The sequence below is a fragment of the Hylobates moloch genome, unplaced genomic scaffold (assembly GCF_009828535.3).
Source record: "Hylobates moloch isolate HMO894 unplaced genomic scaffold, HMol_V3 SCAFFOLD_16, whole genome shotgun sequence".
NCBI lineage: Eukaryota > Metazoa > Chordata > Mammalia > Primates > Hylobatidae > Hylobates > Hylobates moloch.
In genome coordinates, this window is record NW_026652291.1 from 43,943,754 (window position 1) to 43,962,047 (window position 18,294).

At 42.5% G+C, this 18,294-nt stretch overlaps 1 protein-coding gene across 5 annotated transcripts in view; it reads right to left on the minus strand.

Annotated features, from left to right (window-relative positions):
* Positions 1-18,294, minus strand: part of PRKCH (protein kinase C eta) — a 262,819-nt gene that overhangs the window by 66,272 nt on the left and 178,253 nt on the right. Inside the window, exon 11 of one of the 5 annotated variants that reach the window (XM_058429461.1) lies at positions 10,027-10,159. The exons of 3 other annotated variants lie outside the window; for them this stretch is intronic. In XM_058429461.1, the coding sequence (XP_058285444.1) occupies positions 10,081-10,159 (79 nt within the window). In that variant the 3' untranslated portion in view covers positions 10,027-10,080. Of the gene's footprint in view, positions 1-10,026; positions 10,160-15,505; positions 15,618-18,294 lie in introns of those variants that run through there. One more of the 5 variants, XM_058429462.1, reaches the window with a different exon arrangement.

The following is an 18,294-nucleotide window of genomic DNA, read 5'->3' on the forward strand; positions in this document are numbered from 1 at the left end:
CTCTAGAATGTCGATCACGGGCTGGACACAAGACGGCAACATACAGTAAAGTTCAGGGAATTTTACTGATTTCCTACCAATACTGGACTTACATCATAGCAACATGTGCAAAAGACATCACATTTTCCCCTAAGAAATTTCCCTTGGGAGAACTCACTGGTACTTCTTGAGCACTCACTCTGGCCCCAGCACTTGGTTTTGCAACCAAAGGGCCCAGTTTTCCCAAATAGCCTTTTAGTTGTTTTCTTTAAGTACTGACATGTGGAGACACTGTCTGAAGAATGTTTCTAATTTTGTGTCATAGCATTCTTAATAAAAGTCATTATTAAATGTGCAAGTGTGAGTCATTATAACTTCCTAAGATCTTAAAAGTAAACAGAGTTCAAAAATCAGGGAAAATTTATTTTTTAGCCTATGTGTGTTACTTTTAGTTTAAAAAGTGTCACCACCATACATGCTAGCAAAAGTAGCAGATGACTGGACTAACATTCTTCTTGCCTAAATGCTGGACTAATCTTGACCCAATAGTGGCTATTTCAGTTTGGAGCCCTGTGCCATATAGAGAGATGAGCCAAGGACAACTTCCCAACCATGCTTTTACAGTTGCCTCCCTCAATCTGCTTCCCTCCCCTACCCAAGTGGCCTTGGGGAGGTCATACCACATCTCATCTGTCTGTCTGATTTCAATGGGCAGTATATTGTGAGGCTACGGGCACAGACTTTAGAGCCTGATTAGCTGAGTTTAGTTTTAGTTTTACTAGCTGTGTGATCTTGGGCAAGTTACTTAACCACTCTGGGCTTATTTCCTCATCAAGAAATGTAGATAACAACAGTTCCTGCCTCATAGAAATGATGAGTTACTTAATGTGAATGGTTTAGCATAGCACCTGGAATGCATTAAGTGCTACAGAGCCCTTGGCTATTATTTATTCGGCAACAAGAAAGATAATATCTACATGGCCTACTGTCATGATTTTTATAAGAATCGATATTGATAAAGAGTAAAAACAAGCTTTGTAAATTCTAGATAACTACTGTAAGCTTTTGCATTTTGGGCAGGTATGCCTACTATTAAGTGACACATCTAGCTTATAAACTGCTCCCTGGGTAATAGAGCCAGGAGCCAAAGCCAGATGGGTCATACAGTGACATGGTCTGGCACCAGTACCTTGGGCAACGAGCAAAATGCCTCCAGAACCGGTTAAACCCAACCAGCCACAACACCTTCGTCTATTGACATCTCTGCTAAGACCAAATTCTGATGCACTAAGATATAGGAATTAAGATCTCTGTTTAGTGTCAAGTGCCCAGGTCAGTACAATGACAAAAAGTTGGTTTAAACTGAGGTTCATTCGGTTCATCCTAGACTGTCAAACGCCACTGAATTCACCACAAGTGACTGGTTCTGCTAGGTAGAATAAGTTGAACGAGGATAAGGGAAGTCACTGAATCCTGTTGCTATCCACACCACCACAGTGGCTGGAGAACTTTATTTCCATTCTGGAGAATTTCAAATCTCCAGAAATAAAACATAAAATTCCCAGGAAGTGAAACAGTATCTGTACTTCACAATGTAATCAAATAAAATTCAACTGTACAGCCAGTCCTTGTTCTTCACCCTCTCCCTGTCTAATTGCTTAGGACCCATACCCAACAGCAGATGCTGGTTTGACACTCAGTGGTGTGATAAAACCCAGATCATGCAAGGCCACCTGCAGACTTTTAAAATTTTTCACTGTTATAAACAATTCTGTGATAAATGAAGGAATCTTTTTGACATGTCTGAATCTATGAATATTTTTATCATGTATTTTCACAAATAAGCAATCAACTCCAAGTGCCATGTTCACATTTAAGAATTTATATCAATGCCACTGCACTGGTGTTTGCCTTCTTTGGTCATGGGGACCAAAAGAGGCAGGCAGAGAGAACAAATTTCAAAATCCCGCCTGGGCTGTTATATGACTTATTTCTCTACCTAAAATGCAATCTCCATGAGGAGACTCATTGCGTTCGTTTCTATATCTTTATATTTTGGGGTTCCCTTCAGTGCCTAACACAGTGCTTTGCAAATAGCAGGCCCATAATAAATGGCTATTAATCTGAACAGCAACTCCCTCCCTGACCATTGGGTTTGGCTAGGTTCCCAGGAGACCGCAGTGAGGAAGGATTAGGGAGGATGTGGGGGGAGCTGGGTGGACTCTGGTTTGTGCTGGGACTCTGGTACCCATCTGGGACCTCTACAGCCAACGTGAAGCTGCTATTGCCTGCAGAGGTCCCCTGTCTTGGGGATGACCTAAGACCAGGACAGCACACTCTGTGGCTCTCAAGTCCACCCCAGATCAGGCGTCAATCCTTCAAGACCAGTCTAGAATCAAACTGATTCCCAGAGATAACAATTTGCCCTGCTTGGTGACTGCCTGCTCATGTTTGGCTTATAGATGAGAAAAACCTTTGTTCCTTTTTTTTTTTTTTTTTTTAAAGGAGAGGAGTATTAAAAATTCCACTGACTGCCCAAACAGGATTTACATAAATTTTACTGGCTACTGCAGGACACAGTGAACTCTTGGAGTGGCTTCTGTCATTAAGACAGGGTCCGTGAGCAGACGGGTCAGCCAGGTTGGGCAGCAGGCTGGTGTCCTGGTATCCCTGGCACATTCTGATGGACACAGATTCTTCCCTTTCCTCAGAGGCAATAGGCGTGGGTGAAGCGGGGTAGGCATGCTGGAATGCTGGTGCTATCTGGTAACTGTTCAGGTGAGTTAGTCGAAGGACAAGAAGAACAACTGTCTTGAGTTAGAAAGCAGGGACTCTGGTCTTAGCTCTGTCACCTTTCTGGGCCTCAGTTTCCTCATCTGTCGAATGATGGGATGGGACACGATGATATTCCCTCCACATTTCTCACATCAGTCAATCACTATATCCTCACATATGTCCTCCTCTGCCCAGGGCAATGCTACTCAAAGTGTGGTCCACAAACTGCTGCTCATCTGCAAACTGGCGCTGAACCATGGTGAGGTAAAAGTAGAGGCACAGAGTTTTTACAAACTTTTATAACTATTTGACAGTACGACAAACTATCATACTGTCATACTACATGACAATATATGTCCGCTGAATCTAATAATAAAATGTGGGCTTCTGTTTTATATGTATTTGGAAATTTCATTTTTCTAGTAATTTACTTTTTAATATATTTTATAAAAAGTATTGGTCCTAAACGGACTGAAAAAGGAAAAATTAAAACACATTGGTTTACCACCACAGATAAATGGAAGAGCCCATTTCTCTCCTGGCCTGACTTCTTCACTCTTAACTGAAGCTTCTCTGTCTCCAAAGCCTCTGCATCCCTTCCTAGGCCAAGTTTGGTGTCTCTCTGCCTGTACTCCAATGGTGTTTGGTACATACTTCTAATGACAGTATTTCTTGCACTGATTGTATCTGTTGGTTTCCCTGCAGATCTTCTCCATGCTTATTTCAGCTCTCTTGTCCCAGAACAAGGTACCTGGCACAAGTCTGGGTAGCCAATTAAGTACTAACTGAACTGAACAAGCTCTGAGTTTCTTACCTTAAACTTTGGTTGCATTCCCTTTATCCATACACCCCTTGAGTGTAAAGTGTAAAGTTCTGCACATGGTGGTTGCTAAGGAAATGAGGAAGCAATGGTGAGAACTGCTTTCTGCATCTGGTGGTAAATCTTTTATGCTACCAATCCCATTGTACTGTTCCTTTTCCAGCTCTCAGTCTGATCCTACTGTTACTGTAAGTGTCAGCTTGGGCAACACAGTGAGACCCTGTCTCTATAAAAAATTTTTTAAAACTAGCTGGGTGTGGTGGTGTGTACCTGTGGTCCCAGCTACTTGGGAGACTGAGGTGGAAGGATCACGTGAATCCAGGAGTTTGAGGATATGATCATGCCACTGCACTCCAGCCTGGGTGACAGAACAAGATCCATGTCTCCAAATAAATGAACAAACAAACTTATTTAAAGAAACCCCAAAACAAAGAAAATTGGGCTTGTAGGTACAAAAGCCAGTGACTAATGTGTGTGGCTGGTGATTAAAAATCCTTACAAACCAGACAAGACAAATCACTCCTGTACATCTTGCGTAAAATTAAAAGGTCAGCCAGGAAGAAAAGGAATGATGAAATTTCTTAAGTTCTTCATCAAGCTGAAAAGCTCATTTGATGCTTTGGGTTTTTTTAAAAAAGGCATTTCATGGAAAACTCCCAAACCAGAAGAGATGGAATATTACATAGGAAACCATTTAAAAGCTCAGACAATCCTTTAAGCCCAAATCAAAGAATGCAATTCCCAACATATGGAACTTATTTCTTTTTGAAAGTCAGTAAGTCAAAAATTTTTTACCAGGAATCGGCTGGTTCCCTCTGCATTTTTTCCAGAGAAGGCAGTTTGGGAACACAGTTCCAGAACCTCAGCCTCATGAGTTCTACTCCTGGATTTTCCTGGATTTTCTCTCTGAGGCTGTGGAAAAATTCTCTTTCCCTCTCTGCTTCTGAGCCTTGCTTAAAAAAAAAAAAAAAAAAAAAAAATTGGGGTCATGTGATCATCTGCCCAGTTTCAGGATGTAGTGTATGAAATCCTGTCCCCAGAGCTCCCTGAGTGCTTCTGATCCCCAGAGCCAGACAGCCTATGCTCATGTAGTTTGTAAAACACAAGCAAGCGCCACAGACATGACAAGTGATACATTTTCCCATTAGAAAAGGAATGCTATTCCTCAAATTAAGAAACAGAATCAACTGCTGAAAAAAATTTACCAAAATTCAAGATCTGAAAAACATGAATTATTTGAACGTAGAACATTTTAACTGTCTGATCTAGGTAATAAACAAGCTAGAGTTCCAGCCACTCAGATAAAAACTGCAGTTTCACTCTGAGTTTTACAGCCTTTCCATACAATGTTCTATCCGCCCACAGAGTCTGGATCCCATTGACACAGAAGTGAACTTGAAGTTTTTGATCTGGGTTGCGTGACACGTTCCTGACTAGAAAGGTGGTGCTATCTCTCCCCCTGTAACTTTCCACTGATGCAAAGGAGGTCACAAATGCCAGGAAGCAGCAATGACAAGCATGTGTGGGCAGAGGATCATGTGCCAAGGCGGGGCACAAGCTTTCTCTTCCGCAAGAAGCATTTATGCCATCTTATTGGCACACATCGGGGAGGCTGTGCGCCTTTGTAGTTTATGCCATAAAGGAGCCAAGCCTCCAAGCTATGGCTCTGGGGATGCCTTTTCTTTCTTATGTGGTTCAGGAGGCAAGGAGCTTTCTTCACCCTGCCAGGCCCTCAGAGGTGAGGACTTGGAGCCATCCGAGAGGCTCTGGCAGTTCTGGGTGGGGGGCTGCCCCAATCTGACTCCTAGCTGGCTAGAGCCAGGTGTGACAGGTGAGATGCCTGGCAGGGTGCCCTTTGCCCTCCTAGGAGCTCCCCAGGCAGGCTCTGCAGTGGGCCTTCTAGAGGAGGCTTTGCAGCGGGTATTCGCCCTGGACCACGGTCACCTGCCAGGCATTGGCTCTCAAGAGCAGAACCACAGGTTTAATAATTCTACATCCGAACCAAATGGAGACAGTTAATTATCTCACTTGCTAGTGCCAAGGAAAACTCACCGGCTATGTGAAAAGGAAGAACTGATGGATAATATGAGCAGAGGCTCTACTTGAGTCATGAAACCAAAGTAAGATGAGAGTTCACTGTGTGGTGACTCTATTTTCAGGCAAATTGGAGGCAACTAAACACTTAAATCCTAACTAAGTTTCTCACCACGCCTAAGTGTCTCCTCTGGAGGCTCTTCCTCCTCCACCCTCCCTTATAGGGTAGCTGGTTCCCTAAGGTTCTGTTCTTGGCTCTTGCCTGGGTTTACTTCCAGCATTCCTGCCGCACCATATGGTACCTTTGTGCAAATTAGAAAAAGGTGCCCCTTTCTCAAGACATCTGACTGCCATCTGCCAGAAAATTCAATCATACAAATCTACGATGACTAGGATATAGTGGCACTACCTAGAGTTGTTCAGGGCCCGATCTGCCCAGTTGTGCACACTTGCCCTGCTTGGCACTCTACCTGTGCAGTTGAGTCCCATGAGTTCAAGTATTCCCCTAGACAGATGGCTACCCAATCTAAATCCCTATCCTGACACCTCTCTCTGGAGAGCCAGGCCTGCATCTCTAACTGCTTTATGGGCAAAACTACCAGAAGTGTTTCTTCAAACACAAAAAAATAAAAACTAAACTGTACTCTGTTGCTGTCCCTACTCAGTTAAAAGTTCCTTCACTGGAAATCTTGGAGTCATCTTTAATGCCTACTCCTTGGTCCCCCATCCACGTCATTGGACTCCCTTTGATGTGAATCGCTCCCCCTCCTCTTTTCCTTTCCCTTCCCACCATTACTGGCTTGCCCCAAGCTGTGGCTGTTTCTTGCCTGACCTATGAGATGACCTCCTACTTGAACTCCTGGCTTCCAGGCTTACCCCTCTGTACTCTAACACACTGCATTTATTTCCTGTTAGTCTCTTCCTCAAAAACCTCTGATGGCTTCTATTGAAAGGCAAATAAAATAAAGCCCACACTTCCTAGCCCAACATTCAAAACCTTCCATGTTCTCACCCCCACCTACCTCAGCTGCCACCTCTGCCCTGCTCCTTCCCAGGCTCTGGTCCTCTGGTCATACTGAGTCCTCATGATTCCTTAGCACAGGATGCTTTTCTGCCTCCATGCCTCTGTCCCTATCGCTATGTCTACCTAGCATGGACTTCCTTGTTTCACTGTTAATGGAAAACTTGCATATCAGAATCAAGTGTCATCTCTTCAAGGCCTCCACTGAACCTCTCCGTTAGCATTCATAGTTTTTTTTGTTTTGTTCTGTTTTTTTGGGGCGGAGTCTCACTTTGTCACCCAGGCTGGAGTGCAGTGATGCGATCTTGGCTCACTATAACCTCTGCCTCCCAGATTCAAGTGATCCTCCTGCCTCAGCCTCCCAAGCAGCTGGGATTACAGGAACCCACCACCATGCCTGGCTAGTTTTTATTTATTTTATTTTTATTTATTTATTTATTTTTGTATTTTTAGTAGAGACAGAGTCTCACCATGTTGGCCAGGCTGGTTTCGAACTCCTGACCTCAAGTGATCTGCCCACCTTGGCCTCCCAAAGTACTGGGATTACAGGCGTGAGCCACCACACCCAGCCAACATTCATAGTTGCTTTTTCTGAGCTCTCACTGTATTCTGTCTGCATTTCACTCTGAGCATTTATGGTACCATATCTTACATCGTCAATTTATGTGTGTTTAGAATTCCCAGTAGACTAAATCCTGAGAGCAAAGATTCTGATTTATCTTTTGATCTTCAGAGGCACACAGCACAAAGCAGGTGCCCAGGACCTGCTGAACCTGGTAACTTAATGGTGAAGAAGTCTCCTTCATGGTCAAACAAAGCTCATGGATGACTTAACAATGGTCTCTGAGCCTGCGTGTTTTCAAAGTGTCAGCCAACAAAGGGCTAATGAGTGTGTTGCAGTATGCCAGTCATAGGGTGAAGGGCATTCTCCAAACTAAAAAAGTCATTTAAGACACAAATACATATTTATGCCGTAATTTACAATCTGCATCAAATGCAATTCCTGGAAACTGCAAACTCTGGCACCTTGGAGAGGGAATGGCAGGATTCAGGGGCCTCTTTCTGGAGTCCACTTCTATCTCTGCATAGCTCTCCAGACCCTGGACTGGCTCAGACCCAGCACCCAGTGCTAATAATGCATTACAGGAATCTGAACATTAATCAGAATAATGGTCACCTTGGAGAAGGTGAGAACATGGATGGGAATCAAGTGAGGACAAATGGGATGCATACAAATCTAATTGGTAGCACTGTCTTGAGAAAATAACAGAAAAAAACTTGACTCTAGGTTCTGACTGAGTAAAACAGTGTCCTCATGCTTCACTCTTCAAGATACATCTACAGAGTCAAGAAAGTTAGCAAAAAAAGACCATTTACAACACATGGCCTCATATACAAGATAAACTCAACCATCTTATCCATGTTTTTCATCTTTACCATATGTGATATTGGGACATCCAAACCCACTCCTCTTATCTGAGACCAGATCCCCCAATTTCTGGGAAAGAAATGACCAGGAGCACAAAGATACCCAGATGGAAACTGGGGAGGGGTAGACTGACTGCTTTTCTGACACGGTGGACTTTATACATCCTCCTCCTGCAGAAGACTGACCAGAACATACAAAAGGAAGTGCTTTCAAATTTAACTGATCATTTTACCCAACTATCAAGGCTCTGTCTTGTTTCCCTTTCGCTGTCAGTAAGACGGTCTTAATAATATTGCTAACAAAGCCACCCTCTATCACTGTGCCTAGAGAGGAAACAATTCCTCTATCACTACCTAGAGGGGAACACAACTCTAATCTCTGCATCACTTTGATTCTATGATCTGTGCTGCTCCCTCCCCTTTGATGCTTCTGAAACAGGAATGTTCCTTAAAACTAACGGCCAAAAAAACACTTGGCAGCTGCTAGTACAGTTGTTTTAATCAAATCAGCAATCATGGGCATTTTGTGACCTGTGGTTTTTTTAAATCAAGGAAATACAGTAGCTTTTATCATGTCAATTGCCGTGTCAATTGCCATGTTAAAGGTTGGGGGACAAAAGGGAAGAAGATTTTTAAAAATAACTGCTTTATTAAGGAATAAATGACATACAAAAAGCTGTAGATATTTAATGTATGCAACTTGATGTGTTTGGACAGGTGTATACCTGTAAAATCATCACTACTGTCAGTGCAATAAACCTATACATCATCTTCAAAGGTTTCCTCCTGCCTCCTTTGTGTTTTTTCTTGGTGAAAAGAGCACTTAAGATGTACTATCTTAGCAAAATTTTAAGTATACAGTACAGCATTGTTAATCATAGGCCCTACGTTGTACAGTAGGATTTCCAGAGCTTATTTATCTTGCATAACTGAAATTTTGTACCCTTTGATCAACATCTTCCCATTTCTCTGTCCCCCAACCACCCTTAGCAACCACCATTCTACTCCCTGCTTCTATGAATTTGACTATTTTAGATTCCATAGATGAGTGAGATCATGCAGTATCTGTCTTTCTGGGTCTGCCTTATTTCATTTGGCATAATCTCCTCCAGGCCCATCCACACTGTCTGGAATGATAGGATTTCCTTCTTTTTTAAGGCTGAATAATATTCCATGGCAAATTTTCTTTATCTATTTGTCTGCAGAAGGACATTTAGATTGTTTCCATATTTTGACTATCGTGAATAACGCTGCAATGATCATAAGAGTGCAGACATCTCTGAGATCCAGATTCCAATTCCTTTGGTTACAGATCCAGGAATGGGATTGCTGGGTCATATGATAGTTCTATTTGTAATTTTTTTGAGGAACCTACATATTGTTTTGCTTAGTGGCTGCACCAATTTACATTTCCACTAACAGTGCATAGGGTTCCCTTTTCTTCACACCCTTGCCAACACTTGCCCTCTGGTTTTTTGATAACCAATTCTAACACATATGAGGTGATATTTCATTGTGGCTTTCATTTGCATTTCCCAGATGGTTAGTGATGTTGAGCAACTTTTCAGAAACCTACTGGCCATGTGCATATCTTCTTTGGAGAAATGTCTATTCAGGTCCTTTGTCCATTTTAATCAGGTTATTATTATTAGTTTTTGCTATTGGGTTGTATAAGTTGCTTATATGCTTTGGATACTAACCCCTTATCAGATCTGCAACTATTTTCTCCCTTTCCATAGGTTGCCTTTTCATTTTGTCAAGTGTTTCCTGTCCTATGCAGCAGCTTTTTAGTTTGATGTACTCCCTCTCACTTATTTTTGCTTTTGTTGGCTGTGCTTTTGGTGTCCAAGGGAAGATGATTTTAGCAGGGAAATTTAGGGCTTAGACATGTGCATTCACCTTCAAAGAAAACAGTCTGTGGTCATTCCATTTGAAGACCCCATTGCCTTAGAAGAGGCTTCATGGATGGCCTCTGCCTGTAGGAGCTTTCTTACTGTTCCACACTACTTCATTACATGCCTGTTCAGGAAGAGCCAGTGACCATAGGGAAGATCAAGCAGCCAGGTCCCTGCTTCTTAGCATTTTTTTCTTTTCTTGGCAGCCTGAGAATAAAGAGCCCCAGGCCAATTAGTTCAGGGCTGCTTCCATCCTTTATGGAATTCTGAAGAGAAACTTTCTGGAAGAGTGGTAGGGGGAGTGGTTGGGTAAAGAAGAAGAGAAGACGAGCTTTCCAGAGAAACTCATGCGAGAGTCCAGGGGGGTTCACATTTGGTTCAGGAGGGCCAGCATTGCACACTAGAAATAGCCCCCATCCCTGGACTGGCCAGGACATCACTTACCCACCCCCCTGACATCAATCAGAGCTGGGACGCACAGCCCCACTGATGTGAGGCCTGCTTGGTGCAACGAAGTTCCTCCTGCTGACTCACACTGAAGTACTGCTGCAATATGGAGAAATTCCATGACAAAAGAGAGTATTCCTGACATTTTTCCAAGCACTCAGATTTTCCAGTAGATTGCACTCAGCACAGTATTTCTGTCATCCAAACTGCGTAGGAATAGCTCAATGTTTCCAAAGTAAAGTGGAAAAACTCACTGTGGTAGTAAAATTCTAATGCTGCTCTCTTTTTCTCTGAGACCCACAAGGGGACCTATTGAAATATAAGACTGAACCAGGCCTGGTAGGCATTGATGTGGAACTAAAGTATACCTGGGGACTCTGGAAAAAGTGAATACGTGACCAGAGCCAAATGCAACCTGGGGACACTTCCTGCGGGTCTGGCTCGGGGCTCCTCACCTTTCTTAACTGAGCTTTAGGTGAATGGATATGCAAGTCCCCTCTGGTTAGAACGGTGAGACAGGAGGGTCCCCATTGGCCTCTACTCTGAAGGTATTTGAGTTTGAAACCCCAGATAAAATACTGCTATAGACTGAATGTTTATGTATCCCCAAAATTGGTATGTTGAAACTTAACCTTCAATGTGACTGTATTTGGAAGTGGGTCCTTTGGGAGGTGGCTAGGTCATGAAGGTAAAGCCCTTGTGAAGGGGATTAGTGCCCTTAGAAAAGAAATCCGACTGGGCGTGGTGGCTCACGCTCATAATCCCAGCACTTTGGGAGGCCAAGGCGGGCGGATCACCTAGGGTCTGGAGTTCAAGATTAGCCTGATCAACATGCAGAAACCCCATCTCTACTAAAAATACAAAATTAGCCAGGCGTGGTGGCACATGCCTGCAATCCCAGCTACTCAGGAGGCTGAGGCAGGAGAATCGCTTGAACCCGGTAGGTGGAGGTTGCAGTGAGCCGAGACCATGCCATCGCACTCCAACCTGGGCGACAGAGCAAGACTCCATCTCAAAAAAAAAAAAAGAAAGAAAAGAAAAGAAAAATCCTAGAGAGCTCTCTCACTGCTTCCACCATGTGAAGACACAGTGAGAAGGCAGCTATCCATGAACCAAGAAGTAGGCCCTCACCCGACACCAAATCTGCTGGTACCTTGACCTTCTACTTTCCAGCCTCTAGAGCGTGAGAAATAATTTTCTGATGTTTACAAGCCACCCAATCTATAGTGTTCTGTCACAGTAGTCCAAATGGAGTAAGAAATACTTTAGACATTCAACAATGAAAGAAGTGGGGAGAGAGGTATCTGTCTCTTCACTTCCTTCAGCTCTATGAAATAAAACCACAAATAAAAGCTTATTTCCTTCCATGTAACTTTCACAATTGGTAATTACTTTTACTTGTTTGTGTGCTTATGCTAGAATGCCTGCTTCCTGTGGGCAAGCAGCAGGCCTATTGTGGTCACTGTTATATCCCCAGGCAAAAAATAGGTCTCAATGAACATTTGTTGAATGAGTAAATAAATGACTGAATGGATGGATGGATGAATAAATGAATGCAAACCCATAAAGTTACAAATTTATACCTCATGTAAATATATTAACATCTCATATAAAGGACATAAAACAAGAGGCATAAGGGAAAGGCAATTTCCCCCAATGTGTCTTTGAAACTAAGGTAGTGACTGATATTAAAAAAAAAAATCTGTTCTTAATGCTTTAGTTACTAAATTTCTAATTTCTGAACTACAGGAGAATACTCCATCAAAGGAAAATGCTGGAGAAATTCCCCTCCTACAGAGGGACCCCTCTCAATTTGTAAAAACACCCTTTTTTGTTTGGTTCTACCATCTTAAAGAAAAAAAAAGTAAAAATGCAGACACCTCTTTGTAGGATGACCATGCAGTGTACCATCCAAAATGGGCCTCAGACGGCCAGGTGCGGTGGTTCATGCCTGTAATCCCAGCACTTTGGGAGGCCGAGGTCAGTAGATGACTTGAATTCAGGAGTTCAAGACCAGCCTGGCCAATATAGTGAGACCCCATCTCTACTAAAAATAACAAAAATTAGCCGGGTGTGGTGGTGAGCACCTGTAATCCCAGCTACTTGGGAGGCTGAGGCAGGAAAATGGCTTGAACTCAGGAGGTGGAGGTTGCAGTGAGCCAAGCTCGCACCACTGCACTCCAGTCTGGGCAACAGAGCGAGACTGTCTCAAGAAAAAAAAACTCAATAAACAAAATGGGCCTCTGAGAGTAAAATGGGTCATGAAGGGGGATTATGGGAGCAAATTGGGACTTTTCTGGGCAAATGATGACATGGGGTCTGACCTCCCTCTGCACCAGGTTAAGTTAATCTAAGTTCATTCAAAGTTAAAATAATTTTTTAAATAATTCTTCCATTTAAAGTGTGTTGTTTATTGAACTCTTCTTATCCTGAACTCTGAAGAGTTTTTATCTTGAGAATTAATTCTTGCAAAGTAAAGTATCTTGAGCTTCTCTGGTAAGTTTTTGATTCTAGAGTTAAATCTTAAAACAAAGTGTAACAACAGGTCACTTTCCCTGAATGATATATCAAGTGAGATATTGTAAAACTACTCTGCATGGTAAGCCCTCTACTCTACCTCTTTCTCTTTATGAAAACAGAATATATGGCACAAAGCACAGCTGCCCCTGAAACATGCTTCAGAGGTAAAGCGCTTTGTAACAGATTCACTTCCTTTCCTAGTGCCATAGAACAAAGATTACACTCAGCCTTCCTGGCCATAAAAACTTCAGATTTTCCCATTCCTGCTGCCAAAGCTGAAATGCCGAGAAATGCTGGGAACCTGGCCTGTGATTATACACACTTCATATTTTACATTCTGAAACCCCAAGGAATAAGCTGTCGAGAACAGAGTCTTATTTCTTAAATGGCAGTTGAACAGATACAATGCTCAAGCTCTGTTGAGCGTGGCTTAGTATTTGCATAGGCAGAAACAGACAAAGACTGCACAGATTCTGCCAGTCTGTGGGCACCTTCCCGGCATATGTGGCAGACCTCAGTTAACTTTTCTCACTTATTTCTGTTTTGTTGTTTTTTAACCTTCTGAATTACTCAACCAGATTCTTACAGGAAAAAAAAAAAAAAAAAACCACTAACACACATACAAATCAGTCACAAGGAAACACAGTTATGGCCTCTGACGGGTTTGAACCTGTCTGTTTGCAAATGAGAAAATAAAATTTCAGTGTTCTTTAGGCCAAAATAGTATCTACCCTGCTCCTTGGTGCAGCAATAAAATGGACAGCCCCACAGTAATCAGATTTTGGGTTTGCTTTTGTCAAAATTTTCCTCCTCAGTTTTGTAAGTTGATTTCACTGCCACAGTGTATTTTTCTCAATTCTATCTTCTGTGTAGGAGCCATAAAAAAAAAAGAAAGCCTGCTTCCCTTCCTCTCCTTCATTCATTCCTTTCCTTCAAGAATCGACCCAAGAGCCACAGATCCCCCAGGAAGGGCTTGAAAGGGTGAATTCCATGACTCAGTGTCACCTGCCTTGCTCTGCTGCTCGGCCCCATTTCTTTGTCAAAGGAGTGTTAAAATCCTCACTGGGCAAACTTGGGAAAGGCAAGCTTCTAGCTGCTTGGATCAAAGGCTGAATGCCCCCTCTTGCTTCATTTGCAAGATTTGGGGCTGCTCCCATCTGTTCTTAGAGGGCAGAAGCTCATTTTTAATTTTTTCTCTCTTGACAGTATTTGGTACAGCACCTATAGAGAAAAGTGTTTGAGAACTCCCTGGTGAATAAGCAGTCCACTCTGTACAACAGAAGGCACTCTATAACCATGGTAAAAGTATGTGCTGCTACTCTTCAATCCAGTTATAAATAATGACTGGTGCAACTGCTCTACCTGGAGCAGTAGTGCTGGAAAGAAATCTTTCTTTGTAGCTTGTAACTGCAATAAACGTTTATAAGCCTGTTGCCTGATCTGAAAAAACTAGCAGTTTCTCCAACAAGAGATAGCAGAATTATTTCCAGGACTTGAACTGTCACCCATAGACCCTTCTGATAAAAGAAAAGATTGGCTGGGCATGGTGGCTCACGTCTGTAATCCCAGCACTTTGGAAGGCTGAGGTGTGCGGATCATGAGGTCGGGAGTTCGAGACCAGCCTGGCCAACATAGTGACACCTGTCTCTACTAAAAATACAAAAATTAGCCGAGTGTGGTGGCATGTGCTATAGTCCCAGCTACTCAGGAGGCTGAGATAGCAGAATCACTTGAACCTGGGAGGCGGAGGTTGCAGTGAGTGAAGACCATGCTATTGCACTCCAGCCTGAGTGAGAGTGAGACTCCATCTCAAAAAAAAAGAAAAGAAAAGATTGCCTACCTACTACCTTTTTTTAAAGGGTTTACATTTCGTCTCTCTAAAGACTTAGGAAAAAATCTCTGTTCTTCAAGTAGATAATATACCACCATTCGTTTTTCAACAGGAGACATTCAAATGCAGAGCTTGCATATGCATAGACCATTTCTGGAAGGACATATAAGGACATGTCTTGAGGAAGAGGAATTGAGAGGCTGGGGACAAGGGTATGAAGAGGATTTAGCATTCACTGTAATCATTTTAGAACAGCTAAAAATGTCCTTTTTATGTATATGCATTAATTTACATTTAAAATTAAATTAAAGTGACATTGCTCTTTAGCCAATAAATGATACTGTGTTTCCACCCATCTTCTTATCACTTATCTCCCCACCATGAATTCCTGCAGACAAATGTTGGCTCAGTTGCTAGAAATAAAACAGAAATGAAGACAAGAAAAAAGAAATATTGCCATGCCCTGTGCTAGAAATTGAGGGATAACAAATGAAATGAACAAAAAGAGCTCAAGATGCAAGCCCTTATGCAGCCATGACAAATGAGGAAACGTATGAGACTCTTGGTGTAGCTTTCGCTACTGCTTTTTTTTTTAAATGGGATTAAAATAAGCACACATCTCTCTTTCTTTTTTTCATTTATTTGTCTATCAGGGACAAACCATCCAGGTCAATATATATAGATCTAGCGTATTCTTCCTTTTAATTGTTGCATAATATTCCACAGTATGGGTATAACCATAATTTATTCAACAATTTCCTTATGGAATCTGTCTTTCAAGTAAATTCATTGTTTAATTTCCTTCCCTGGATCACTTTTCTTCTTAACAACTGATAATGTATATGGAGGATTTGCTGATGTCAGACACTGGAATAAGCAAGGCACATGAATTAATTTTCACAGTAACCCCACAGAATGGATAGTACTGTTATCCTCATGTAGATTAAGAAACTGAGACTTAGAGAATTAAAGAGTTTGCACAATATCACAGAATTACAGTACATTGTGGGGATAAGTTTTAAATCTAAGTTTGACTTCAAAGCCTTGTTCTTAACTGTAAGCCAATACTGTCTCATTTTCATGCTGTTCCATGCAATCAACCTGAGTCTGTGACCACAGTCTTAAACATTAGCCTGGTATTTCCAACTTTGAGATGGACCATTTGAAGGAGTTCCATAGGTACCTCTATTTTGACATACCCAAAGGTGATTTTCTTGTCTCCCCATCCCCACCCCTGTGCTCAGCCCGTGTTTCATCTTTGGTAATTCACCCTTGAGCAAGTCACAGATTGATTTGAGAGGAAAACATCCACCTTTGCAGAGTGGGCTGTGCACAGAGATCCTTAGTTCTGGGATTTGTGACTACCTTCTCTATTTTCATGTGCACATACAGGCTGAAGCTATACTCTCAAATGGATGCAGGGATTAAATTCCTGAGATCCTTACAACAGGAAAATTTAAATATCCTTTTTTGAGATCACCACACCAATTAACTTTCCACCATGCTTGCTACTCTATAGTCAGCACCAACAATATCCAGTTAAAGACCAAGGATGGGCATGGTGGTTCACGCTGTAATCCCAGCACTTTAGGAGGCCACAGTGGGAGGGTTGCTTGGGCCCAGGAGTTCGAGACCAGCCTGGGCAACATAGCGAGACCCCATCTCTAAAAATATTACAAAAATTAGCTGGGTGTGCTGGTACACACTTGTAGTCCCAGATACTTGGGAGGCTGAGGTGGGAGGATGGTTTGAGTCCAGGAGGTCCAGGCTGCAGTAAGCTTTGATTGCACCACTGCACTCCAGCCTGGGCAACAGAGGGAGACCCTGTCTCAAAAAAAAACCAACTCTTACCCAAGAGAAGTAACATGAGCTATAATAACATAACTCAGTTCAGTTAGCCAACTGCTAGTTCAGACAGTTCTGATTTCATAAGAGAAGAATGTGACAAGTCAACTGGATATTGATCCAAGTAACTGGAATGCCTAATAACATGGATGGTTTATGGATTACTGAGAAATCAGTAATCCTGAAGAAACAGCCAGAACGAGCAACTATCAGGCTAATAGTATTTCCTTCGTTAACAGGTAAACTAGACTGGGAGACTGAGACTGCCTTCACATATCTCCACAGCTTTCTTGTAAGACAGCTGTATTTTTTTTCTAAGTCTACCCCTTATAGGTGGTCCAGAACCAGTGAACTGAAGTACTGGGAAACACTGAGTCAACAGAAAGGTGAAATTTCCAAAAGCCATACATCCCTGAAAGTGGAGGAAGTAAGTTCCTCTTTGCTCATAGGTGTTTAAGTACAGAAAAAAATGACTGCTCAGCAGATGTTAGATATTCATGCTTTGAAAGAAGAAGGGTATATAACTTTGAACTCCATTCCAGCTTCGAGATTCTAGAATTTTGTCAGCGGAACACAGTAAATTTTGACGCAAATGCCAAGAACAGGGTAGAGCAGCAATTCTGTACATGAAAGCACAGGCTTACATGGCTACTCTGGAGGTCAGAGGAGCAGTGAAAAGGGAGGAGCGAGATGTGAGAGGCCAGGCAGTCAAAGTGCCACCTTCCCATCACTGCACCAGCCACATACCTAGCAAACCAGACACCCCCAGGACACTGTTCTCCAGGGTGTACGGTAGTTTGCCTGTCAGATTTCACTAACTTGTCTTTGAAACTGAACTGAGAAATTCATCATGTACGAGCATTTTCACCAAAAAGCAACAGAGCACTTGTACCACTTCACATTTCTACTTAGAAAGTTTACAGAAAAGTACAATTTGACATTTGCAAGACAAAGGAAAAAATTCCCCTTTCAGGGACATGCTGCAAACTATTTATCAAAAGGTACATACACTCTAAAACCACAGTGCACTCAGCTTTTTTTCCTGCCAGGCTTAAGTACTGGGATCTAGGAGGATTTGGTCTCAACACACCTCAGAGCTCCAAGCCTAACATGCATGGCTTAATGAGCCAAACGCATGACAACGCCTCGGTCTAATCCTTGGTTGTTCTCTCGTGCCCGTCTACTGTGTGTTCCACTGTAGCAGGAGCTGTTATCCTTAGGGCTGACATCATTTCCGGGTAGATTTTGCACTATCAAACAAAGTAGCTGCAAAACACGTTGCTTAATGTAACTGAAAACCCTGAACACGTGCATGAATGAGTGACCGTAATGGACTGAATGTTTTGTGTCCTGCCAGAATTCATATGTTGAAGCCCTAAGCTCTAATGTGATAGTATTTGGAGGCAGGGCCTTTGGGAGATAATTGGGGCTAGATGACACCACAAAGGTGAGGTCTCACGATGGAATTTGTGACCTTATAAGAAGAGACACCAGAAAGCTTGTGCTTTCTCCATCCCCTCACCACATGAGAACACAAGATGGCAGCCACCTTAAAGCCAGGAAGAGAGCCCTCATGAGGAACCAAATTGGCCAGCACCCAGATCTTGGAATTCCCAGTCTTCAGAGCTGTGAGAAATACATTTCTGTTCAAGGAATCCAGCCTGTGATATTTATTATGGCAGCAGACTAAGCAGTACTG